The following is a 27,178-nucleotide window of genomic DNA, read 5'->3' as shown; positions in this document are numbered from 1 at the left end:
GGACACACTTTCCTCATTCCTGAAGAAGGGCTCATGCCCGAAATGTCGATTCTCCTGCTCCTTGGATGCTGCCTGACCTGCTGCGCTTTTCCAGCAACACATTTTCAGATCAAAATATACCTAACCGAGGGCACCAGGGAAGGAGCAGTTTCAAGCCTTTCTGCTCCTTGCCATTGCCCCACGATCTGTAACATCATAGCAATATGAGATTTTGCACCACCCTTGGTTTCTGAAGTGAACAATAAATGGAACTCACTTCCAGTAGGCTCTGAGGAATATTCACTTATAACTAAAATGCTACACTCTGAACTTTGAGTCAGTTGACCATGAGTGGATGACCAGGGAGCATTCAAACCTCCATCCTGTAGCTTTCATGGGCTTCTGACTTAAATACAGTTCAAAAGCCAGTTCAAACTTTGCTTTCTCTTTGTTCAAACGTTTGTCTCCAGGAGGCCTCTGATACCATACATCATCTGTGTGAGCCCAGTGCATCTCCGAAACCAAAACATCTACAGCATTTTGGAATCAACCTGCAGTTAACTTCTAGACCTGGCCTCATAAACAAATATCCATTTGTTTGTTCTCCTTTTTTTTTGAAGCAAGCTGCTGCTTACAGTCCAGAGGTCACCTCCAGCTCACAATTCACAGCTCCAAGCCAAAACTGATAAAAATAAAAGCAAAATTAAAAATCAACTAACAGTAACAGACCCACTGTAGTTGAACATCCCACAGAGCACATCAAATAGCAAATGCAGTCAAGTTGTTTCCCATGGATTATTCAGTGACACCCCACCCCCTCCCCCACTACCACCACAAATGCCTGACACAGTGGGTACCCAAATCTCATTAAAAATTCTGAAGGGATTTCACTTCTTCACATTTTATGGTCTGGCTTTGAAACTCCATCAAGAGCTGCTCTACCATAGACTGCATCAACAACTGGGTGGTGTAGTGGCTCAGTGGTTAGCACTTCCGCCTGCCAGCACCAGGGACCTGTCTGTGTGGAGTTTACGCATTCTGCCTGCGTCTGCATGGGTTTCCTCTAGGTGCTTCAGTTTCCTCCCACAGTCCAAAGATGTGCAGGTTAGATGGGTTGGCCATGCTAAATTGCCCATAGTGTCCATGCTAGGTAGATTAGCCATGGGAAATGCAGGATGGGGTGGGGTGGGTCTGGGTGTGAAATTCTTCGGAGGATCAGTGTGGACTCAATGGGCCAACTGGCCTGTTTCCACACTGCAGGGATTCTATGAATTGTCCAGAGGGCAGTTGAGAGTCAATCACATGTAGGCCAGACCCAGTAAGGATGGCAGTTTCCTTCCCTAAAGGGCATCAGGTTATTCTCTGACAATTGACAATAGTTTCATGGTCGTCATTAGATTTTTGGTTCCAGATTTTTATTAAATCCAAAGTCTTTGATGGGATTTGAACCCAGGTTCCCAGATTAATAGTCTAGCGACAATACCACTAGGCCATCGCCTCTCCCTCTTCCAATCCAACAGAGAAGTTAGCAATTGTCACCCCTCACTGCCATTAAGTGCTGTGCCAGACTAAACGAAGCTCCTGTGGGACATATGCCCCTCACTTGGCGAAAGCAGTCACTAAGCTAAATAGTTGGCAGCCCCAGCAACCCTGGCAGTGCCAGCGTTCTGCATTGAGTGCTGCCAGGACTGTTGCCTGGCCCAGTCTTAGTGATGCTGGAGGAAGGTAAGACTAACAGTTCTGGTGGTTCTATGCCTGTGGGAGTGAGATGTGAGAGATTGGGGAGCAGGGTCTAGTACATCTGGAAGGAAGAGGTGGAGCTTTTTTATGTGGGGGGGGGGGGGGGGGGGGGTTGAGTGAACCTGATGGCCATGAGGCATGTTCTAGTGATAGCACCAACGTCTTTCTTCCTGTTGTTTTACTTACACTTAAAAACAGTTGTCTGCTTGCTCCCACTTAAATAGGGAAAAACAAGGACTGCAGATGCTGGAAACCAGAGCCCAGATTAGAGTGGTACTGGAAAAGCACAGCAGGTCAGACAGCATCTGAGGAGCAGGAAAAGCAATGTTTCAGGCAAAAGCCCTTCATCAGGGCTTCTCTGATGAAGGGCTTTTGCCCGAAACGTCGATTTACCTGCTCCTCGGATGCTGCCAGCTCTGCTCTCAACTGAATGGCCACCTTGATGTTTTGGGCAGCATAATATTTGGTCAATTAGGTCTTTAACAAGCTCCAATGTCATTTAGTTATTTATCGACAAATGATGGACAGTTTTGGCAGATACCAATCCTGTCTATTTTGGCTGTGAGACGTGAGATGAGTGGGACCATTGTCAGCTTGGCACCTTTCCTATATTAGAGTCATAGAGATGTACAGCACAGAAGCAGACCCTTCAGTCCAACTCGTCCATGCCAACCAGATATCCAATATTAATTTTGTCCCATTTGTCTGCTTGTGGCCCATATCCCTCCAAACCCTTCCTATTCATAAAAGCATCCAGATGCCTTTTAAATGTTGTAATTGTCCAAGCCTCCACCACTTCCTCTGGCAGCTCATTCCATGCACACACTACCCTCTGCGTGAAAACGTTGTCCCTTAGGTCCCTTTTAAATCTTTCCCCTTTCACCTTAAACCTATGCCCTCTAGTTCTGGATTCCCCCATCCCAGAGAAAAGACCTTGTTCATTTACCCTATAAATGCCCCATATGATTATATAAACCTCTATAAGGTCACCTCTCAGGAAAACAACCCCAGCCTATTCAGCCTCTCCCTATAAGTCAAACCCTCCAACCCTGGCAACATGCTTGTAAATCTTTTCTGAACCTTTTCAAGTTTCACAACATCCTTCTTATAGGAGGGAGACCAGAATTGCACACAGTATTCCAAATATTGTGTCTCGGTTTATCCAAAACACAGCTGGCAGGGGGCATATACACACAAATCATTCTCATTCATGAAATCATATTTATTATGTTTAAATTGCTTTTTAGCGTGGGACCAATAGTACAGGAATCAAAAACTCAACAGAGCCACAATGTTGAGTTTTCTCTTCTTACCCTCATGGGGACTGACACAAAAGAAATCGCACTAGCAAAGGGAACACCAGTTTATGCAGTATGAGAATCTGGTGAACCCTTTCCAAATTTGATTTGTTGTGCGCCAATGCTAATGAGCTCAAGATGAAAATAGAGTTAAGTTTCAACTTTATGTTGTTTATTAGCAATGTTTATATTTGCGTTTCTTTGCCTCTATATATCTTATTTTAAAAGTTTAATTTAAATGCAAGAAGTATTGGAATTCATAGTATGCATCACAAACCACTTGATAACCACTGTGAAATGGATGTCAACCACTATGATAATGGACTGAAATAAAGTCAATTGTGCAGCACTAGTCGAGTAAAGGAGTAAAAGAATACTCGCTAATTATTTTTATTTTGATTATCACTTTTGATTTGAGACTGTGAACTGAGAATTGGGAGCTGAAGATGACTTTGGCCTTTGGGAAAGGGGTACAGAGAAAAGATCATTTTGTGAGATTAGATTTTGAGGTTAATTGCAGGCTGATTCTTTATCAGAAAGGTTGCTACAGATACTACAAACCCAGGAAGAGCACTGTTTCTAAACAGACAGCAGAACATGGCTAGTAACCAAGTCAGTACCTGTGAGTTGATTCCAGCACGTCTGGGAGGGACCCTAGTTCAAGCAGATAGCAGATGTTAACTGATAAGGTAAGCCTCAGGAAATGTCCATCCAGGCAGTACCAGAGTTGAAGTTGTTCTTCTGAACTGTGTTTTCTGGGAGATAAGTTTGGCTGCTGCTGCCACAGCATGAAGGTTTTGAATGTTCCTTGCCGAGCTCCCAAACCAGCTTTCAGAAGCTCAAAGAAGAGAAGTATTATCACCTGTACCTGAATGAACTGAAAAGGTAACCCAGATGATTAATGTGCCCAGAAAAGCAACCAAGGGGTCGTCTTGTATGCCTGTGAAACAACACATTGTGAAAACCATTTAAATAACCAGGCCAATTTTGTTATTTTATTTATTCCATGACCATGTTTGTCTGTCTGTCTTTTGTGTGAAGGGGAGCTGGATACAAACCTTTTGAGTTTAAAGTATAGATGTTAATTATATTACCTTGTTTAATTTTTTTCTGCTAAAGTTATTTTGTATTAAAGGCTTTTATATTAAGATACAGGACCAATGCCTTGAATTAATTGTTCACAAAGTCTGGGGTTGGTTATTCAAAAGTCTAGTTAGTAACCATTGGGGTAACTATTGAGGGTCTTTCAAGGTTTGGATTTTACTGTGTTGGGAATACAGAAGTAGAAAAGCTGATTTGGTTCGGCCGTCTGTCTCCTTCTCATAACGAAGTGGCTCATCACAACAGAGGGAGGGAAATAGAAAGCAGGTTTTTTTTAACTCTTCAGATACTGTTCCCCAACGATTAACCAGCTGGAGTTTTGAATACATTCACCATATTGACAGGTCCTTTTGACAGCTTTGAAAATTCTCTGATAGCTGACAGTCCCAATGTATTTATCTATTTTTACGCACAAGCATGTTTACTTATATCAATAAGGAAGGATACCAGACTTTTCCAAAAAAGGTACTTTATCTTCGCCAAGGGGCAGCTTATCTCCGGTCCAGATTCACAGTGGGACTTTACCTGTCTAAAAGTCAACCCCAGCTATTTGGATAAATCCTGATGACACTCACCTGATGAAGGAGTGTCACTCCGAAAGCTAGTGCTTCCAATTAAACCTGTTGGACTATAACCTGGTGTTGTGTGATTTTTGACTTTGTACACCCCGGTCCAACACCGGCACTTCCTAATCATGGATAAATCCAAACACTCTTATCTTATGTAATCTGCATACTTTGGGTTTCAGATGCCTATTACCCAGAAGAGGAGGCAATGATTTAAAAAAACAGAAAAGTATTCTGGGCAGTTTGGGATGGATGATAAACACTGGCATTGGCAGGACCACCTAACTTGCATGAAAGAAGAAACATTTTTAAGAAGTAGCCCAATATGATGACTACCAAATTGCATCAAAAAGTACAACATGTCACATGTTTGCTCTGTCCTGATCTCTGGTGTAGTAAATCTTGTATTCTGTTTTATTTGACAGTTGGACACACCAAACAAATATGGTGGACCTTCGCAAGGTGAGCCTGATGATTATCAAAGAGGATCCCGACAGCCTTTGAACTTGACTCAGATGTGTTTGCTGTGGAAACCAGAGGTGAGGATCAGAGAGGAAAAGCACATAGGACTAGTTCAGTTGCTTCTGAAGGAACGCTTCAATTGAAATAAGATATTTTCTTCAATGCCTCCCCATCCCACCCTCCAACAATTTGTACAGTCAGATAAACTGTGAAATTCAAAGCACTATTTTTTTTCTTGGAAATTAATATCATATCTTCTCTTGCAATCATCTACAGCCTGTAGTTGTAAATGCTGTTCCATAAAATTGCGAAGTAGAAGCAAGTGTGCAAGCCACTGACACTGTTTAAATGTATCTAACAACTAGTACATGAATTATAGAAACCAGTCAATAGCTGGTAGTTTGGGGGAATTATTCTCTCAATCTGTTTATGTTTTGCCTACCATAAGGATCAAATAAACTTTTAATTGGTTATAGACTCTGATCTCTCTTCCATTTTCTCTTTTCTCATTCTGTCTCAAAACTATAAAACCGATGCTATTTATAGCTTGCTGTTTCTCCTTCACCAGATGCTGAGGGACTCCCGAGGTTCCAGCTTGCTCATTTGGAACTTTGTGATTTACCACAACTTTGTGGCAGGCTGTGTAGAATGAATAAACCCATTCCTATAACCAGGACGCAAACGAAAAGGCTGAGGATTGACATGCTAAACATTTTTAAAATTATGAAGGAGATTGTGAGAGTGGACATAAAGAACCATTGTGCAAACCATGGGTCACTTTGTAGCGCTTATGCCCTTGAGTCAAAAGGCCATGAATTCACAGCTGACTTCAGGGCTTGAACACAAACGTGGTACATGGCAGTCCAGTGTAGTATTGAGGGGCTGCTGCACGGTTGAAGGTACAGTCGTTTAGATGAAATGTTAAATTGATACCCAGTCTATCCTCTCAGTTAGTTGTAAAACATCTCATCACATAATGTCAATGAAGAAGAGGGATGATTATTTCTGATGCCCTGGTCAATATTTATTGCTTATTCATTACCAGAGAAACAGAGTATCTGGCCATTTTCAGTGCTTACTGTGTTCAGTTGGGTACATTCAGTACATCACAAGATTGAATACCCTCCAGATGTAGTATATTGGCTAGAAAGTGCTTGGGAATGACCTCATAATGCAAGGCATTATGGACATGCAGATAATTTTTGCTCAAGAATCCAAAACTAATGTCATAAATGTAAATCCAATAAGGAATTCAGGAGATTCTTATTTAGTTAGAGAGTTGTTACAATGTGGAGATGACTACAATGTGATAACTAGCATTCTAGGGGATGTCAGGTAGAAAGGAGTAAGGCAGAAAGGAGTATAAATGCACATTGATGAGATAAGATGAAGTAAACGGAATGGGTGGAGGCTCAGATGGAATATAAACATCAACATAGTGACTGAATTCTCTAATTCTGTGCTGTAAATTAGAATGCACTATTGCAGTATGCAGACTTCTCAATGTTTCTCCTATTGATTGTTTGCTGATCCCTGGTCTAAAAGGCTTTAAATACCCGACCTTCCATGGAACAACACACTGTGTTTGGCCCCGGCTTCTGGATCAGTCTATTCAGCTAAAGGACACTCACGTCAACAACATTCTCCACTGCTATATTAAGTAGGAGAAGATCTCTTCGACTTCATTATTATGGCATGAATGACATTTAATGAGATTAACAAAATTTTCATTAAGAAAATGCAGATGGAATAGAAAACTGGCCCACTGTGCCTCTCCATTCTATCTGCAATCACACGAACTTGGCTATGAATATAAAATCTCTGCCGTTTAACAATAGCAGCAACTTATATTTATACAGTGTCCTTAATGTAGGGAAATATAGGATGATAGCATTTCAGGAGCATTTTCAAACAAAATTCAAAAGGACATCTTAAAGGTGAGCAAAGAATTAGAGGTGTTGAGGAACACTGGAATGAAGAATCTATGGGGTTGATGACATGATTGCTGATGGTTAGGTGGTGGAAGTTGATGTGTAAAGGCCACATTAAGAGGGTTGTAAAGATTTCAAAGGGTTGCAGGACTACATGAGGTTGTAGACAAAAGGTAATGGGAAGCATTAAATTTGAGTAGTTGCTGGAGTCAATGTAGATTGGCGAGCAGAGGGGTAATGGATGATTGGAGCCTGCAGTGTGTTAGGAGAAAGGTTAGGATAAATGAGCAGAAGTTTACATGGAGATGTGAAAGGATTACAATCCAATGGAGAGTATGGATTATTCCCTATCAATGAAGCCTACATCAGATGTTGATGACGTTCCAAAATCTTTTTAAGAAGATGCAGATGGAATAGAAAACGGGCCCACTGTGCCCCTCCACTCTCTGTGCAGTTATACAAACTTGGCTATGAATATCAAATCTCTGCTGTTTAACAATAGCAGCAACTTATATTTATAGTGTCTTTAATGTAGGGAAATATAAGATGATAGCATCTCAGGGGCATTTTCAAACAAAATTCAAAAGGACATCTTAAAGGACAGCAAAGAGTTAGAGTTAAAAGTGAGCAAATTACAAAACATCAGACCATTATCTTAAGGCTGAACCTAACAAGTAATTAAACGTATGATGCCTACAGAACAAGTGTGACTAGTGAAAATGCCTTAGTGTCAAAAGAAAATACTCAATGCACTTCATTGAAGGGTGAACAAATGAAGGAACAATTAGTTAAGAACCAACACATTCTGAGGGCTCATGAAAGGGAGGGGGATGTGCTGGCAGAGGATATTACTGAGGAAATTCCAGAAACTAGCATCCCAATGTCTCAAGAGTCAGTTGCTTGCAGTGGAGAAAAAATGAGGCAGCGACATGAGAAGCTAAAGGCAGGGGAGAAGAAAGTTCAAAGGTGCAGGAGGATTTGGATGCAGAGTAGATAAAAGATGTGACACTGTTCAAAATGAAGTTGAGGATATTAATCTGGAGGTGTTTTAAAGATGAAACATTATCAGTCAGTGTTTTTTTTTTGAAGATGTTAGATACGAAGAAAGCAAGGCGGACACTCACATTACTAAGTGCAAACAGCATTGAGCCACACAATGTTAACATATTGGGCAGGATGGAATGCTGGAATATGGGATTAGAATACTTAGATGGTTGTTTTTGATAGGTGTGGTCACAATGGGCAGAAGGGCCTTTTTCTGTGATGCAGGTCTCTATGGCGTTTATTCTACAGCAAGCTATTCAAAGTCAATTATCAACTACCATATGACAGCAGCATAGTGGTTTAGTGGTTAGCACTGCTACCTCACAGTCCTAGGGATCTTGGTTCAATTCCAGTCTCAGGCGATTGCCTGAGTGGAGTTTGCACGTTCTCTTCCAGGTACTCCGCTTTCCTCCCACAGTCCAAAAATGTGCAGGTTAGGTGGATTGGCCATGCAAAATTGCCCATAATGTGCAGGCTAGGTTGATTAGCCATGGGAAATGCAGGGTTACAGGATGGGGTAAGGGGTGATCTGGATGGGATGCTCTTCGGAGGGTTGGTGTGAACTTGACGGGTTGAATGGCCTGTGTCCATATTGTAAGAATTCTATGATATTGTCACCATCTCCACAAAGACGTGATGACAATAAAAAAAACAACTTTTGAAATGACCAACATACAAAAGGATTTTGCATTACAAAAATGTTAGTAATACGAGTAAACTTAAATCACTGTTCATTATATTATTAAATAGATAGAGAACTAATAAACTACACTGCAGAAAAAAAGTAATCCCATTAAAGTTTTAATACAAGGTAAATGCCACATTTATAAATCACACCATACTCCCAACAGAAATATAGTCTTGTGTATAAATTGTCAAGCTTCTCCCAACTTTGACAGGATCTATTTCCCTGCCCCACCAGGGTGAGTCTTCCAGGGTACTTTTCAAATGAAGTCCACAAACATTCTGGTGACTCCTTAGTCATTAATTCTCCTTAAGTCTCATTTCTTCAAACAGGGAATCAATTTCTCCTCACTAGCATTCTGTTTGGTGATTAACCCATAAACAGTTCTTTTCTTGATTAGATTAGATTCCCTACAGTGTGGAAACAGGTCCTTCGGCCCAACAAGTCCACACACCTTCCGAAGAGCAACCCACCCCATTCCCCTACATTTACCCCTGACTAATCCACCTAACAATATGGGCAATTTAGCGTGGCCAATTCACCTAACCTACACATCTTTGGACTGTGGGAGGAAACCAGAGCACCCGGAGGAAACACACGTAGACACGAGGAGAATGTGCAAACTCCACACAGACAGTTGCCTGAGACAGGAATGGAACCTGGGTCCCTGGTACTATGAGGCAGCAGTGCTAACAATTGAGCCACCATGCTTCTTCTGGTTGTTAAAATGCCACATATTTCAAATATTTCAACCTGACTGTAGAGTCTTGAGAGTTTGTACATAACAAGACCAGCCACCTCCTATTTAAGTATTACAACTTGTGCCTTCTAATCATTTTCACTTGATATTCTGGATCCATCACAATCCAGTCACATGGGTTTGAAGTTTAGCCTCGAGGTCACATTGCCCTCTCCAAACTAGTTCATTTATACTATTATTTAATAGTAATAATATTAAAACATACATGACTTAATTCCAGCATTCGTGGTGTACTTTCCACAAGTTACATGTGACGCCCAAAAGCAATGTAGGTCAGTTAGTGTTAACATTTATGGAATAGAATCATTACAGTGTGGAAACAGGCCATTTGGCTCAACAAGTCCACACAGACTGTCTAAAGAGGATCCCTTCCAGACTCCACCCCATCCCATCCCTGTATTTCCCACGGCTAACTCAGACACTACAGGCCATTTAACATGACTAATCCACCTAACCTGCCAATCTTTGGGCTGTGGAGGTAACCCACACAGACACAGGGAGAATGGGCAAACTCCACGTAGACAGTCGCCCAAGGCTGGAATCGAACCCAGGTCCCCAGCACTGTAAGGTATCAGTGCTAACCATTGAGCCACCCTGCCAGTTTGTCACTGGGAAAATGTTAGAGTTTATTTACAAAGGGTATAACAGTGTTCAAAAATTCATAACACAAGCAGGGTCAGCATGGCTTCATGAAGGGAAAATCATGCCTGACAAATTGAATACAGTTCTTTAAGGTAACAAGCAAGATTGAAAAGGGGAAACCTGTAGAAGAAATACATTTTGATTTACAAAAGGTGTTTGATAAGACACTGCATATGAAGACACCTAGTAAACTAAGAACTCATGGTGTTAGAGATTGTATATTAGCATGGTTGGAGAATTGACTAATTAATGGAAGTCAGAGTTCGGATAATGGGGACATTTTCAGAATTGCAAGTGAAGTGCATGGAGATCAGTGGTGGGGCGAGATTATTTAGAATGTATGTTAATGACATGATGGCAGAAGTGGAGGGAATATCAACAGTTTTGCAGATGACACAAAACTAGGTGGAAAGATGAGTAGTGAAGATGACATAAGGAGCCCACAGAGGGATATGGGCAGGTTAGCTGAGTGGGCAAAAAAATGTGGATGCAATATAATGTGGGAAAATATAAAGTGATGGTTAATCACTTTGGCAGGAAGATTAGAGGAGCTGAATATTATTTAATGGGGAGAGACTACAGACAGCTGCAGGATAGAGGGATTTGTGCATGAATCAAATATTAAAAAACTAGTATCCAAGTTCAGTGGGTAACAGGGAAAGCCATGTGATCAGCCTGTATTGCTCGCAAGACAAAGCTTTTCACTGTGCCTCGGTACACGTGATAATAAATTCAATTCAATTCAATTCAAGCAAATGGAATGATGGCTTTTACTTCAAAGAGCTTGAGTCTAAAAATAGGGAGGTTTTGCTAAAACCACAAAAGGTACTAGTCAGAATACAGCTTTAGTGCTGTGACCTATTTTAGTCTCTTTATCTAAGAAAAGATATTCTGGTTTTGGAGGCAATCCAGAGAAGGTTCATTAAGTTGATTCTGGAATGAGGAGATTTTGTTCAGGTTGTAAGTTTGCTCGCTGAGCTGGATTTCAATTGAAGTTCATTCACACCTACTCAATTGGGAAACCAATTGACTTTTTCAGAAGGAAATACCAGAAACACAATGGACCACATAGATTTGAGGGGAGACAACAGGGCACACAGTCTGTATAACTGATCACAACTGGGAGGGAGCCTTTCTCAACAGCCCAGCGAGCAAACTTACAACCTGATCCACCAGCTGAACTGCAAATTTTCTCTAAAATCGCATGAAGCGATTTTGTTATGAGGAGAGGTTGAGCAGGTTGGGCTTGTCCTCATTGGAGTTTAGCAGAATGAGACGAAGGCTCATCGAAACGTGTAAGATCCTTAGGGGACTTGACATATGGACAGATTGTTTTCCCTTATGGGAGAGCCTCGGACCACAACGTCTAATTCCAGGGTGAGAGGTTACCCGTTTAAGAAGTGATGAGGAATTTTGTGTCTCAGAGGGTAGTTATTTGTGAAATTCCTTAGTACAGAGAGCTATTGAGGCTAGGCCATCAAGCGTAATCCTGGCTGAGATTGACAGATTTTTCATCAGTAAAGGTATCGAGAGGTTCTGGGGAAAACGGGGATTGTCAGATCAGCCATGATCTCACTGAATGGCTGATTAGATTCCCTACAGTGTGGAAACAGGCCCTTCGGCCCAACAAGTCCACACCGACCCGCCGAAGGGCAACCAACCCAACCATACCCATTCCCCTACATTTACCCCTTCGCCTAACACTACGGGCAATTTAGCATGGCCAATTCAACTAATCTGCATTTTGTTTTGGACTGTGGGAGGAAACCGGAGCACCCGGAGGAAACCAACGCAGACCCAGGGAGAATGTGCAAACTCCACACAGACAGTTGCCTGAGGCGGGAATTGAACCCGGGTCTCTGGCGCTGTGAGGCAGAAGTGCTAACCACTGTGGCCACTGTGCGGCTGAGCAGAATAAATAGGATTAACGCCTTGCTTCTACTTCTCCATTTTATGGTCTTAATTCTGAGACAGTTCAAGAATCTGCAGTATCCTTAGGTCAAACATTCGGCTTGTACACTTCCTGATGCAAAGCTGGTGATCAACCTTTGATCCAAATCAACCACTGAGGTCCAGAATTTTGTCTGCAGTATCCAGGTATTTGAACGGAGCACCTGTCACAAAGAAATTGAGCACAGTTCTTCATCATTAATTTGAATGGGTGGAAGATTGTGGTCAGTTTATGCCTGAATTATCTCTCCTTGCTCACTGTGGGGAAAGGTTTTATGCTCAGGCACTGAAGATATAAAGCTCAATCGCAGTTGCACATACTGAACTGCAGGTATGACAATGCTGCTTTGCCCTATATCTCTATAGTTTGAAAAGCTTCAGAAATGATTGCTCAAAGAAAGAATGATGCATCCAGTTCATAGACTCATTTCATAGGCATCTGTTTGCTGCTTGTCTAAGCCTGACATATCTATTATTTGGTAGAATTTGATTAGCACCTGAAATAAAGCTTCTGTACCATGGCTAATGTTGCAAACAGTGTTTGAAGAATAATAATGTTTAAGCTGCTTTCATTTTATTGCAGTTATTTTTGAAGCATGTTTTGATTTGTATATTTAGGAAATGAAAGATAATGATCAGACTACAGACATTGCTAGCAAGACATTTATTAGAGACCCAAAAAGCTGCGGATGCTGGAATCCAAAGTAGACAGGCAGGAGGCTGGAAGAACACAGCAAGCCAGGCAGTATCAGGAGGTGATGAAACACCCGAAGTGTCGATGTCGCCACCTCCTGATGCTGCCTGGCTTGCTGTGTCCTTCCAGCCTCTAGCAAAGCATTTCTTGCCTGTATTCTGAGTTGACATCAGAAGGTTGTGGTGAGCCATCTTGAACCACTGCCGAGGATTGGATGAAACTGACTGAATTACGGAGTCTCAGAATTGTTACGGCGCCGAGGGAGGCCACTTGGATCATAGTGCCTGTTCTGCCTCTTCAAACAAGCCAATCTCATACCGAGTGCCAATCTCCAGCTTTCTCCCCGTATGCTTTCATCCAAATAATCATCCAGTGTCATCTTGAGCATCCCATTGGAACCTGCCTCCACAACGTTTCCAGGCAGTGCATTCCATCTCCGAATTAAACGACTAACAGTTTATTCTCACATTGCCCTCACCTCTTTTGCACTTCATTTTAATTCTATGCCCTCTCAGTCTCATTCCTTTTATGAATGGGAACAGGTCCTTCCTACTTTTCGATGTAGTCCCCTCGTGGTTTTGAACACCACTACCAAATCTTCTTTCAGTCTACCTCTCTCCACGCAGAACAGTTCCAACTTCTTCAATCTATCCTCAGAACTGACATTTCTCAATCATGGAGACGTTTTTGTAAATCATTTCTGCACACTCTCTCCAAGGCAAACAAATCTTTCCTATTCAACTGTACACAAAACTCTAGCTGAGGTCTAACACGTGTCTTTTATAAGTTAAATGTCATTGCTTCGCTCTTGTGCTCTATACCTCTTACTAAAACTGAGTACACTGGGTGCTTTATTAACTGCTCTCTCCATAAGTCCTTCAATAATCTGTGCATACATATATACACGCTGGTCCCTCTACTCCTGCACCCCCTTTCAAATTGTACTTCCTATTTTATATTGTCATTCAACGTTCTTCCTAGCAAAGTGTATCATCTCACACTTGACATCTTTTTTATTCTCTCATTGGATGCGGGCTTCGCTGGCTGGCCAACAGTTATTGCCCAGTTACCTCCGAAAAGATGGTGGTGAGCTGCCTTTTTGAACCATTCCAGTCCATGTGTTATAGGTAGACACACAAAGCTATTAGGGAGGGAATTATTGGATTTTGACCCACTGAAAGTGAAGGAACAGCAATATATTTCCACGTCAGATGGTGAGTGACCTGGAGAGGAACTTGCAGCTGGTGGTATTCCCATGTATCTGCTCTGCTCGTCATAAAATCCCTACAGTGTGAAAACAGGCCCTTCAGCCCAACAAGTCCACACCGACCCTCTGAAGAGTAATCCACCCAGACCTGTTCCCCTACCCCATTATCATGTATTTAGCCCTGACTAATGCACCTAACCTATGCATCCTTGAATACTATGGGCAATTTAGCATGGCCAATTCACCTAACCAACATATCTTTGGATTGTGGGAGGAAACCAGAGCACCTGGAGGAAACCCAAGCAGACATTGGGAGAATGTGCAAAGTCCACACAGTTACCTGGGATTAGAATTGAACCCAGGCCCCAGGTGCTGTGAGGCAGCAGTGCTAACCACTGAGCCACTGTGCAGCATCACTGTGTCTGGCTAGATGGAAGTGGTTGTGGGTTTGGAAGATGCTGTCTGAGGATCCTTAGTGAATTTCTGCAGTGTATCTTCTGAGAATGGACGATTTGAGCTATAAGGAGAGGCTAGATAGGCTGGGATTTTTTTCCCTGGAGTGTAGGAGGCTGAGGGGTAACTTTATAGATGTTTGTAAAATCATGAGGGACATAGATAGATAAGGTGAACAGCCAAGGTCTTTTCCCTGGGCTAGGGGAGTCCAAAACTAGAAGGCATAGGTTTAAGATGAGAGGGGAAAGATTTAAAAGCGACCTGAGGGGTTTCTTGCTCATGCAAGAGGGGGTTGCATGCGTGGAACAAGCTTCAGAGGAAGTGGTAGAGACAGGTACCATTGCAACATTTAAAAGGCATATGGATGGGTACGTGAATAGACAGGGTTTAGAGGGAATAGGACCAAGCACAGGCAAATGGGACTAGTTTAATTTAGGAAACCTGGTCAGCTTGGACAAGTTGGGCTGAAGGGCCTGTTTCCATGCTGTATGCCTTATTGTAAATACTGAATGTCAGTGGTGGAGGATGTGATGCTTGTGGGTATGGTGCCAATTAAGCATGCTGCTTTGTCCTGGTTGGTGTCAAGCTTCTTGTGAGATGGAGCTGCGCGTATCCAGACAAATGGGGTGTATTCCATCACAGCCCAACTTGTGCATTGTCAATGGCTTTGGGGAGTCAGGAGGTGAGTTACTTGCTGCAGGATTCTTAGCCTGCTCTTGTAGCCACAACATTTAAATGGTGAGTCCATTTGAGCATCTGGTCAATGGTTACCCCTGGGATGTGATGGACGTTGATAGTAGGGGAATTTAGTGATGGTGACACCATTCAATGAAAAGGAGTGGTGGTTAGATCATCTCTGATTGGAGATGGCCATGCCTGGCATTTGTGTTGCATGCATGTTTCTTGTCATTTGCCAGCCCAAGCCTGGCTATTGGTCAGATCTTGTTGCAGTTGAACACGGACTGCTTCAGTATCTGAGGAATCATGAATAGTGATGAACATTGTAAAATCATCAGCAAACATTCCCACTTCAGACTTTATGATAGAGGGAAGGTCATTGATGAAGATGGTTGAGCCGAGGTTGTGCTGAGGAGCTCCTGCAGAGTTGTCCTGGAACTGAGATGACTGACCCCAAACAGCCATCTTCCTGCATGCCAGGTGTAGCTCCAACCAGTGGACAGCTTTCCCCCGATTCCTATTGACTCCAGTTTTGCAAGGACTCCTTGATGCCACCCTTGGTTAAATGCAGTCTTGATGTCAAGGTCTGTTATGCTCGGCTTACCTCATTTGCCACCTATCCACAATTCCACCAACTTATCAATGTTCTTATGGAGCTCTGCACATCCTCCTCCGCTGCAATCTTCTAAAATTCGTGTCATCTGCAAGCTTTGAAGTTGTCCCTGCATGCCAAGATCTCAATCATTAATATGTTTCAGGAAAAGTAAGGATCATAGCATTGACCTCTGGAGAATTCCACTACCAAGCCTCCCTCCAGCCTGAAAAATATCCATTGACCATTAATTTACTGTTATCTGTTACTTAGCCAATTTTGTATTCACATTGCCCCTGTCCCTTTTATACATGTGTGTTTTGTAACATTTTATCAAATCCATGTAGATCACATTAACAGCATAAGCTTCATAGAGCCTCTCTGTAATTTCATCAAAAAAATTCAGTAAGATGAACATAATTTCCCTTTTTAGAAATCCATGCCTACTTTTCCTAATTGACCCGCATATTTTCATGTGACTACTGCTTTCATCCTAAATAATTGCTTCCAGGTGCTTCGCCAATGCCACAGTTAAACTGACAGCTCTGCCATTGCTAGGTTTGTCCTGAAAATGTTCCTTGACCAAGCCTGTAATGTTTCCAGTTCTCCAATCCTCTGGCATCTCCCAACTCCAGAAAGGACTGATAGATTCAGGCCAGAGCGTGAATTGCTACTCTCACTTCCTTCAGAACCCTTGGATTTATCTCATCTGTTACCGGTTCCTTGGCAGCTTTAAGTATTAACAGTCAATGCAAACATTGCTTCCTTTATTCAGTTTGAACCCTTCAAATGCCAGTTTACTTTTGTCCCTCGCAGCGTCCTCCACATCTGTAAAAAGAGTGGTAAAGTGTTCAATTAATATCTCAGATGGGTCCCCATCACCATGTGCGAATACCCTTTTTGATCTCTGGCCCTACTCCTTGTTAAGCTACTCTGTATATGTCTTTGGAAGATATTAGTATTTTCCTCTGTTAGTAAGCTGATAGTACTTTCTCACAATTCTTTTTGCTTCTCCTATTTGCTTTTTCATGTCCCCTTTAAATCTTTAGTATTTGCCTTGGTTCTCAATTGTATTTTCTGTCTTTTACCTGTCAGAAGCACTTTGTTTTTCTTTCTAACATGAATTAGAACTCATCAGACTTAAAGGTCAGAAGTGAACCAGTTAGTTTTCCCATGAAAATCCAACACTTGCACTAATATCCACTTTTTAGAATGAGATTCTGATTGCCACTGTTGGATTTGAACTCTATCACAGGAAATAATTTTATTGATTATGTAATTTTATCATCAAAATAAGCAGTCTACTCCAATTTGTGAAAACAAACTACTGCTGAGCTAATTCACTAAGTGAGTCTTGGAGCTCAGCCAAGCATTCGTAACAAGGACATTTGTGAACTTCATAAACAGAAGCAGTGGCAGACATTTATTTCTCAAAATAGCATCATAATGAATAGTTAGCTGATGTAGTAGACTCACTAATGGATTAGCTCAACATGAGAACAATATTCACAGAAGTGGAGTGTTTGATTTGACTTATTGTTATTGTAACTTTATCTGACTGTTGCCTCACAGCACCAGGGACTCAAATTCGATTCCATCCTTAGTCTATGTGGAGTTTGCACATTGTGCCCGTGTCAGTGTAGGTTTCCTCTGGCTGTTCTGGTTTCCTCCCACAATCCAAAGATGTGCAGGTTAGGAGGTTGCCCATATGTCCAGGGATATGCATGTTAGGTGAGTTCGGCTTGGGAAATTCAGGGTTTAGGGGATAGATTTGGGGCTGTGTTTGGGAAGGATGCTCTTTGGAGGGTCAGTGCAACGCGATAGGCCGAATGGCTTTTTTCTGCACTGTAGGGACTCTATGATTATAAGTTTATAATAAATGGTTTCTTTTAATGTGTATGTGTTTGAATGGACCAGGTTAAAAAAAATGTCAAGTGAAGTAAAGTTTTTATTATTGAAGTAATGACTCTGACATTTTTATGGGGTTGTAAGAACAGTGCTTTTTTCTTGAAGATTTTTGAATAAGTTTTTTGTTAATAAGTGTATTCAAAACTTTCTATCATTATATGACTCATTTGGTTCAGTAGTGAATTGGTCTGGAGGACACAGAGGGAGAATGGAGGGGACAGGGATGAGACCTTTAAAACCTGCCCTTCAACAGCTTCAACCACACATCCTCAAGAGATTGAGTTGACTTGCTGAAAATTGTGGGTGAGTGGGTATGAGATGCTGACTTCCATGACAAAACTAGCCATGCTATTATATATGGTGGCTTAGTGGTTAGCATTGTTGCCTTACAGCATCAGCGACCCAGGTTCGATTCCACCCTCGGGCAACTGTCTGTGTGCAGTTTACACATTCTCCGGGTTCTCCAGTTTTTTCCCACCGTCCAAAGGTATGCAGCTTACATGGATTGGGCCATGCTCAACTGCCCATAGTGTCCAGGGATGTGCAGGTTAGGTGGATTAGCCATGGAAAATGCAGGGTTAAAGGGATAGCGTGGGGGTGGGTCTGGGTGGGGTGCTCTTTGGAGGGTTGATATGGACTCGATGGGCTGAGTGGCCTGCTTCAAAACCGTAGGGATAGAATATTTCTACGCTGGGAGTACACACTATGTGCTCGCACATTTATCCCAGACTGGTGAAAATAGCCAACATTAGGAATGAGAAAGTCCTGGCTGCCATTTTTAAAGGCCTTTGGAGTTGGCTGAACTCCATGGAGATCTGGCTGCAATGTACAAAATGGCCTCCCTTGCATTCCTTAAATATTAGTAGTAGATATGTGAGGTACAACCATTGAGGTGTTTACGCAAAACTAAAAGTCTGTAATTGGTAAACACTGCACGCAAAAAAATAATAAATTAAACCTGTCAAATGCAGTTGGGAAAGAAATCAGGAATTAAAAGTAAATTGATTTGGCGAGCTAAAGCCTGTTAATACATAGTGTACGCTGTGGAACAAATTGGAATTGAGGACAGGTCTGGGGTATGGAAGCAGTTGAGTGAACTTATGCCGTTACAACTGAAGAAAGGCCCACGTTCAACAGGGTGTAACAGCTGCAAGATTGAATGACATGAGTGAAGTTGATGAATAGAACCACTGCAGATTAAAGAGGCAGTATTAATAAAATGAGTGTTCTAGTTCAAGGATCGATTTGGGGGGATTCGAATTTGCTGTCTGAATCAGAGGTCAAAGGATTGGTCAGGAATGTGTTGGAATCTACCCACAGCTCTCGACAGTGATGAAGCAATAAAACCCCTGTTATTCGCATTCAAAGTATCAGTCCTAGTTGAAACGAAGTCAGTCAAATTAATGCATCAAAGGTGAAAATATTGAAGGGAACAGAACAGATCTGAGTGATTGATTTGAATGAAGAGAGTCATTTGTTTTTCACCAAAGAGCCGAACCTGTCAGGAAGCTGGCGAATGTAAATGGGAGAGAGAGAGAGAGAGAGAGAGACTGCAGGAAATAATAGAAAGGAAACTTTGGATAAAGCAAATGAAATCCATAGGAATGTATGACTCAATACATCTAGAGTACTTCCAGAGGGGTAATCCAGTGAATAATTCATGTCTACAAATTAGTTCAGCAAATTGAATTAATTTTTCAACAAATTAGACATATATTCTGTATTCTGTATGCTTCTGAATATAGTTGTATGTGTAGTTTGGGGCCAGGAACCTGTATATGGTATCATTGAAGAACAACATAGAAGTTTGCAGATGCTAAGTAGATACATTAAAGTTATAGCAATGTTTTGTTACAGAGTGAGAAATCAATGTTAAGATTATATAAACCATAAAGTGATGGTTGCATTTATTCCAGTGTTTTGCGGTCTCCGAGTGTGAAGGCTGAGACGTGCATCTGACTGTCAAAAGCAACCATGTCTGTTCCATCGAAATACATTCCTAGCAGGAAACAAGTGTCCAGACTGCATCTGTTTCTTAAACTCAACTTTAAACCGAGCGGTTAAATAGCCTGATCTCTGCGCAGGTGCAGTACAATGTTAAATTGTAAACTAGAGGTTGTTCATCAGTCACCTGAAGTGGTAATTTATAAAGACATTTACAGAAAATAGACTGATTGTAATTGTCGCTGTGTTTTCCTGGATCTTACAATTAATTTAAAAAGTAACATTATGCTGGTGTGACATCACAAGTGCAACCGCAGATAGGTAATTGCAGCATTGCTGTGTCAGGGACTGGCACTCTGCAAAGCAACACAGATATTGGGCTTTTATAGGTTTTGAATAAACCTATCCATGAATTGTAGTGCTCTGGGTTTGTACATAAACTCCCCATTTACTACTGCTGTGGTCATGAAATGATAATGTAGACTACTAACCTTTTGTACCATTGACCGATTTAATACTTGGGACTTTCTTTTAAAAATGTTATATGGTCTAGTACATTGGATTTTTAAATGGCTACAAAAGCCAACATGACCTGCAAGCTGTACAGGGAATTACAAAAGAGATGTCCAGAGAGAATTTTCTGGGCAGTGGCACTTTGCCACTTCGGTACTTTGTTTTTATGAAATAAGGGTGCTCTGCATTTCTGAGGGGTGATCCAGCTTGGGACTCTATGGGAAATGCAGAGTTGCAATACCAATCTCCCATCTTGATTGTGGCATGGAATTGTCAGGGAAGGTAAACCAGGCATCCCCTTGTCACAGCAGTCAGCTGATGTGTTCTGACAGCTTTAAGTCCTGACAGCTGCTGTCAAGTGATGAGTATATAAGGTAAGTGTGGTATTAGGGTGCGGGGAGAATAGGGTGCCAGGTGGTTAGGGCTTTAGCTTGCCAGGTAAGTAGGGTGCTAGCTGGGAAAGGGATAGGGTGTCACATGGTAGATAGCCAGGTTGGTGAGGGGTATTGTGCTAGGTAAGTAAGTTGCCAAATAAGTAAGGTGCCAAATTGCCAGGTAAGCAGGGAGCCAGCTGGTTAGGGTGCCATAGGCTCCCAGTTAAGTGTTTTTAACCTAAGCCTATCATAGGTGTTAACCTAGGACTTTCTTTTAAAGTAAACAGCTTTAAATGATCCAATACATTGTGTTATGAAATGGTTGCAAAAGGCACCTGGCCTGCAAGCTTGACAGGGACAGAGCACGAGCTGGGTAGGGTGGGCAGAGCGCGAGCTGGGTAGGGTGACATGGAAAGGGGGGGTCAGGTGGCAAGGGGGTCTGGTAAGTGATGCAGTGTTCAGAATTCCTTCAGAATGGGCAGCAGGAAGCTGGGGCTGTGGGGTTGTGTGTTGTCTCTGGGGATGTTTAGGTTCTGGTTGTGAGGAAGGAGGGGATGGGGTGGTTTCAGCTAGGTTTTGGAGGGTGGAGGGGCAGGGGAATAGGCAGGGTCTCGTGGCAAAGGGCTGGTTTAGGTCCTGCCTGGCCTAGGAAGTGAGGTCATGGGGGTGGAGAGTGTGAATCAGGTCACATTTGGTTAGGTGAAGAGAGTGGGGACAAGAGGTATATAGATCTGATCTGATGGGGCGAGGAGATGGGGCAGGGATTGGGTCAGATCTGACAGAGAGGCAGTGGTGGACAGGTGGTTGAGTCGAGACAGGGAGGGCAGGGATGCAGTCAGTTCCAATGGTGGGTTTGGATTGGCATTGGGTAAAAACAATGACTGCAGATGCTGTAAACCAGATTTTGGATTAGTGGTGCTGGAAGAGCACAGCAGTTCAGGCAGCGAAATCGACGTTTCGGGCAAAAACGCTTCATCAGGCATTGGGGCAGGGGGTGAAGAAGGTCTTGGTTTGGACAGGGGAGGGAGGGGGTCAGGTCCTGTGGGGAGGAATGGAATCAGGTCCTGGGTAGTTGACAGTCAGAGATTCAGTGGGAAGGTCTGAGGTGAGGGAAGACACAGGAATGGTCAAGCCCAGGGTCTGGGTGGGGAGGGATTCCAACCCTGGGTGGATGGTGAGATCAGGTTGGTGTCTGGATTGTGTCAAGAGTGTAGGAGAGTTGTAATTGGAGTGTGTGAGCTAAGTATGGGGCCTGTTTAATAGTTCCTCTGAAGTTGGACTACATGTGTAATAGTCTAATTTGCCCTGAGTAATTATTTTTCTTAATTTCATCCGTACCATAAAAAGTCTCCGATTTAATTGGAGATTTTCAAAGCAATGCTCGCAGAGTAGAATTGCATGATGAAAAATTCAATTTCCCAGATTATTCCTTCAGTGTATTCCAAGATGGGGATTCCTCAGAGACTCCATGCACAGCTCCCAGCTACTCCATGCGCAACTAAAATTTGAAAATATAATTCTTTTATTTAAGAACTGTAAATTAGTTCCCATTCCATCTCCCCTCACCCTTCAGCTTATTTTATATGCTTGTCTTATACTTCACTGGACACGAACTCCTTACCATGACACTAATTTTGTTCCACTCAAAAAAAAATCTGGCTCGTTAATTGTTTCTTCATAGTTTTCGATGTTGATTCTCATTAAATTGAAAAAATGTTAACCTAGGACTTTCTTTTAAAGTAAACAGCTTCAAATGATCCAATACATTGTGTTATGAAATGGCTGCAAAAGGCACCTGGCCTGCAAGCTTTTAAAAAGTTTGAAAAACTCTTTTACCAGTGATAGGGTTGAACTTATTATCTAGACTTGGTCATAAAAATGTAATTATTTGGGAGAAGTTGTGTTGGAACTGTTGTTTATGAACAGATGCCTACATAAGGTGGTGTATATGCAGATTTTAAGGTTGAGGGGCGTTGATTAGTCTGTGCATGATTTTTTCAGTCATTAAGGTACACGTATTGGATGCTTTTCTTGCTGGTGGAGTATTCAAAAAGGAGCAAAATGTATTTTACGGTTGTGTGAAATATATAGGACTGATTGTAGCTTTATCTGAAATTTTGAGACATTGTAAAGCTAAGGGGAAAGTCAATTAGGTGGCTTTCATGATTTTTTTCAAGGCTTTCAGTCTGACATCTCTGCATGGAGCTGACGGTATCTACTGATCAGATTGGCTTATAAGCAGAAAGGCATCTGGGATTTGGTGAGAGGGGGTATTGTTAAGCTGAAATTTAACATTCTTTTCTTGCTTTAAAAGTTCTCTTTAAGTAGGTCAGTAGTAGTGAATAGGTAACAGTCAGTCAGCCATAAGTGTGTGAAAAGCCGAAAATGCTGCAGATGTTCAGCATCTGTGGTAAGAAAGACGAGGTTAATCTTGTTGAAGCAGTGGGGTTCTCGCCAATTGGCTGGAGAGCCAATGAGAGATTAAAACTGACCCTTGCATAAAATGTAATTCCAAGCAGGCAGTGGCAAGGCCCTCACTTGGAATCAAGGCCCCATCAACAGAGATTCCGCCCAGTGACAGCCGCCCTCAGTTGGAGACCAGAACCATTTGACAATGCCATGGAGTTCCAAGTGGGCAGGAGGGACAACTGTGGACCTTTCCACACTGAACTTAATTCTGGGGGAGGTGCAAAGGCATTAGTTTTTAGATATGCCACCTTCGGGCTTCTGCCATCTCCAGCTTCAGAAGATTCTGGCCAATCGATAACCTTAGACCGGAACAGTTCTGATAATGAAATGTCATTGATACAAAATTCTGCCTGCCCTGATTCATGCCAGCTTTTTCAGTTCATAATTTCTTACCCATTATCTGAGTTAAAGGAGGCCCAGTATGGAATATGGCTGATGGACTGTTTGGTCAGACCTGTAGATTTTGGAGAGATGTACTTGTTACTGGAGCTCTGGAAAGCCAACGTCCTAACATTAGAGTCACTATGTTCAATGGTAATACAAGCGGGACGGTGGCACAGTGGTTAGCACTGCTGCCTCACAGTGCCAGAGACCCAGGTTCAATTCTCGCTTCAGGCGACTGACTGTGTGGAGTTTGCACATTCTCCCCGTGTCTGCGTGGGTTTTCTCCGGGTGCTCCAGTTTCCTACCACAGTCCAAACACGTGCAGGTTAGGTGAATTGGCCACGCTAAATTGCCCGTAGTGTTAGGTGCAGGGGTAAATGTAGGGGAATAGGTCTGTGTGGGGTGCGCTTCGGTGGGTCGGTGTGGACTTGTTGGGCCGAAGGGCCTGTTTCCACACTGTAAGTAATCTAATCTAAGCCTCCTTCCAGGTGAAACAATACTCTATATGCAGTGTTTAATTTGATACTCTGTGTTTGGTATGCTGCTCTCATGATGTCTGCTGTACGAAAGTGAGATAGAACATAATTTGGCAAACAGTGCCTTTCAGAGCACAAGTGACATCCTGACCTTTCAACCATCTGTCATTTTAATTCTCCGTCATACCCTCATACTGACCTCTCTGGCCTTGTCCTACAGCAGGAGAAAGTGAGGTCTACAGATGCTGGAGATCAGAGCTGAAAATGTGTGGCTGGAAAAGCGCAGCAGGTCAGGCAGCATCCAGGGAACAGGAGAATCGACGTTTCGGGCATAAGCCCTTCTTCAGGAATGAGGAAAGTTTGTCCAGCAGGTTAAGATAAAAGGTAGGGAGGAGGGACTTGGTGGAGGGACGTCGGAAATGCGATAGGTGGAAAGAGGTCAAGGTGAGGGTGATAGGTCAGACTGGGGTGGGGGAGGAGAGGTCAGGAAGAAGATTGCAGGTTAGGAAGGCGGTGCTGAATTCGATGGATTTGACTGAGACAAGGTGGGGGGAGGGGAAATGAGGAAACTGGTGAAATCCGAGTTCATCCCTTGTGGTTGGAGGGTCCCTCCCCTCCCCTATCAGCATTCCGTAAAGACCACTTCCTCTGTGACTCCCTCGTCAGATCCACACCCCCCACCAACCCAACCTCCACTCTTCCCCTGCACCTTCCCCTGCAACCGCAGAAGGTGCAAGACTTGCGCCCACACCTCCCCCCTCACCTCCCTCCAAGGCCCCAAAGGAAACTTCCATATCCACCACAGATTCACTTGTACCTCCACACACATCATCTATTGCATCCTCTGCACCCGATGTGGCCTCCTCTATATTGGGGAGACAGGCCGCCTACTTGTGGAGCGTTTCAGAGAACACCACTGGGACACCCGGACCAACCAACCCAACCACCCTGTGGCTCAACACTTCAACTCCCCCTCCCACTCCACCAAGGTATTGCAGGTCTTTGGACTCCTCCATCGCCAGACCACAACAACACGACGGTTGGAGTAAGAGCGCCTCATCTTCTGCCTAGGAACCCTCCAACCACAAGGGATGAACTCGGATTTCACCAGTTTCCTCATTTCCCCTCCCCCCACCTTGTCTCAGTCAAATCCATCGAATTCAGCACCGCCTTCCTAACCTGCAATCTTCTTCCTGACCTCTCCACCCCCACCCCAGTCTGACCTATCACCCTCACCTTGACCTCTTTCCACCTATCACATTTCCGACGCCCCTCCCCCAAGTCCCTCCTCCCTACCTTTTATCTTAGCCTGCTGGACAAACTTTCCTCATTCCTGAAGAAGGGCTTATGCCCGAAACGTCGATTCTCCTGTTCCCTGGATGCTGCCTGACCTGCTGCGCTTTTCCAGCAACACATTTTCAGCTCTTGTCCTACAGCAGCAAAGGTTTGTGTAACCTTGAGGCATCGTCCCATATCTTTTGACTGGGCACTTAACAGTCTTTTGGAACCAGTCTTCAGTTCAACTTCAGATCGTAACCTCTGCCTCTGTTTTATTTCCCATCCATTTGCAGGTTTTCTTTCTTATGGTTTTGCTTTCAGACTGCAGCTTTTCATCACCCTGCTATTTCTGCACTTCCTCAAGTTTATATTTCTTGACTTTCCCATTACCACTCACAATGGCTGCCTTCTGCTCCTAACTGGTGTGTTCTTATGTATGTTCATACTGCAACACCAACTCTTTTTTCTCGCTGGATTTCCTGTCTTCTATAAGTTTGTAGGAATGTTAAACAATAGGGGTAAGAACTTTGGCCCTTGAGCCTGGTCCTTCATCATGGCTGATCTGTGAGGAACTTTAATTTCATTTTTCTACTTGCTCCCCATAACCCTTGATGAACATGCGGATTGAAACGTTGTCTCATTTAGCCTTGAAGTTTTAAATGACCCAACCTTCACTGCTTTCTGGGATAGAAAATTCAAAAGACAAATGATGCCCTCAGAAAATGAATTCTTCCTCATCCTGCTCTTAAATGGGAGACCTGTAGCCATGAGGGGAAATCATCTTACAGCAAATACCCTAACAAACCAGTTCAGAATTCTTTGTTTCAATAAACTCACTTGCCTTTCGTTTGAATTCCAGTGAGTAAAGATCCAGCCTGCTGAACCTTTAAGGCAACTGCTTTATCCCAGAAGTCAGCTCAGTCTGCTCTGTTCTGTTTCTCTCTCCATAGATGCTACCAGACTTGCTCAGTCTTTTCCGTCAGCTTCTCTTTTTCTTAAAACAATTGTTTTTTTGGGACCTAGGCAACACTGGCTAGATGGGTTGGCCATTCCCAATTGTTGGCCATCCCAAATTGCCCAATGGGCAGTTAAGAGTTAATTGCGATACTGTGGCCCTGCAGTCACATGTAGGCCAGACCGGTAAGGATGGCACATTTCCTTTCCTAAAGCCTATTAGGGAACCAAATGGATTTTGAACACAATTGGCTGTGGTCACCTTAAGACAGCTTTTTTATTGCAGATCCAGAACCACCCCACCTGCCGAACCTGTACCAATATGCCCTGCCACTGGACCTGACAACTACCTTTTGCTCCCCGCACCCCAACACCCACAAACTGTGGGACTTGATGCACTCCTGACTGGACCCAACAGCATCCTCCCACCAGTGGACCCATATTAGCATGGATCTCCCACCAACTCCGATCCTTGCTAATTACTCCATCACTTAGCTGGCCTCTTTGCCATCTTGCAGCCTGGAACCCTACTGCTGCCACCTTGCCATACTACCTACTTGTCACCCTATGTACCTGCCACCTTATCCACCTGAAAATGTATTTAGCTGGCACTATGTCCTTACCTAGTACTTTGCCCACCAGGCACCCTGGCATCCTGCCTCCTTATCTACCTGTTACCCATCCCTCCCAGTACTCTACTTTCACACTTGTCACAGGAGCAGTCACAGTGACTCTCTGTGATGCTGGACCTTTGAATTACAGAATACGGCAGCTGACTGCTTGAAGAAGGGAAATGGCTTTCCCCACCCTGCTTATTCTCTGCTATAAGGAGCCTCTCAGAGTGGAAGTTCGGCTGTGCATTTCCGATGGAGCCCCAATTGGAAATTCCTGTCGGAAATGCAGAACTTAATTGTTTCATAAAGGTGGAGTAGACTGACACTCCTTGGAAAATCCATCCACCAAGTTCGAAAGTGTGCTTCATAGCAGGCGAACAGAAGATACTCCTGCATTAATAAAACAAAGAACTGTGGGTACTGAAGAAGGGTCAGTGAACTCACAACATTAACTTTTCTCTCTCTCTCTCTCTCTCTCTCTC

At 43.1% G+C, this 27,178-nt stretch overlaps 1 protein-coding gene across 3 annotated transcripts in view; it reads left to right on the top strand.

Annotated features, from left to right (window-relative positions):
* LOC122557945 (N-acetyl-beta-glucosaminyl-glycoprotein 4-beta-N-acetylgalactosaminyltransferase 1-like) overlaps positions 1-27,178 on the top strand; it is a 727,525-nt gene that overhangs the window by 380,214 nt on the left and 320,133 nt on the right. For all 3 annotated transcript variants that reach the window (XM_043706193.2, XM_043706196.2, XM_087996738.1), the window contains one exon: positions 5,110-5,223. In XM_043706193.2, coding sequence (XP_043562128.2) covers positions 5,110-5,223 — 114 coding nt within the window. The remainder of the gene's footprint in view (positions 1-5,109; positions 5,224-27,178) is intronic.

This window comes from Chiloscyllium plagiosum, unplaced genomic scaffold (genome assembly GCF_037043375.1).
Source record: "Chiloscyllium plagiosum isolate Xiang-an unplaced genomic scaffold, Cpla_swu_hap1 HiC_scaffold_18, whole genome shotgun sequence".
Taxonomy (NCBI): domain Eukaryota; kingdom Metazoa; phylum Chordata; class Chondrichthyes; order Orectolobiformes; family Hemiscylliidae; genus Chiloscyllium; species Chiloscyllium plagiosum.
Note: the sequence above shows the minus strand (reverse complement) of the source record. Positions and strands in the feature narration are given on the sequence as shown.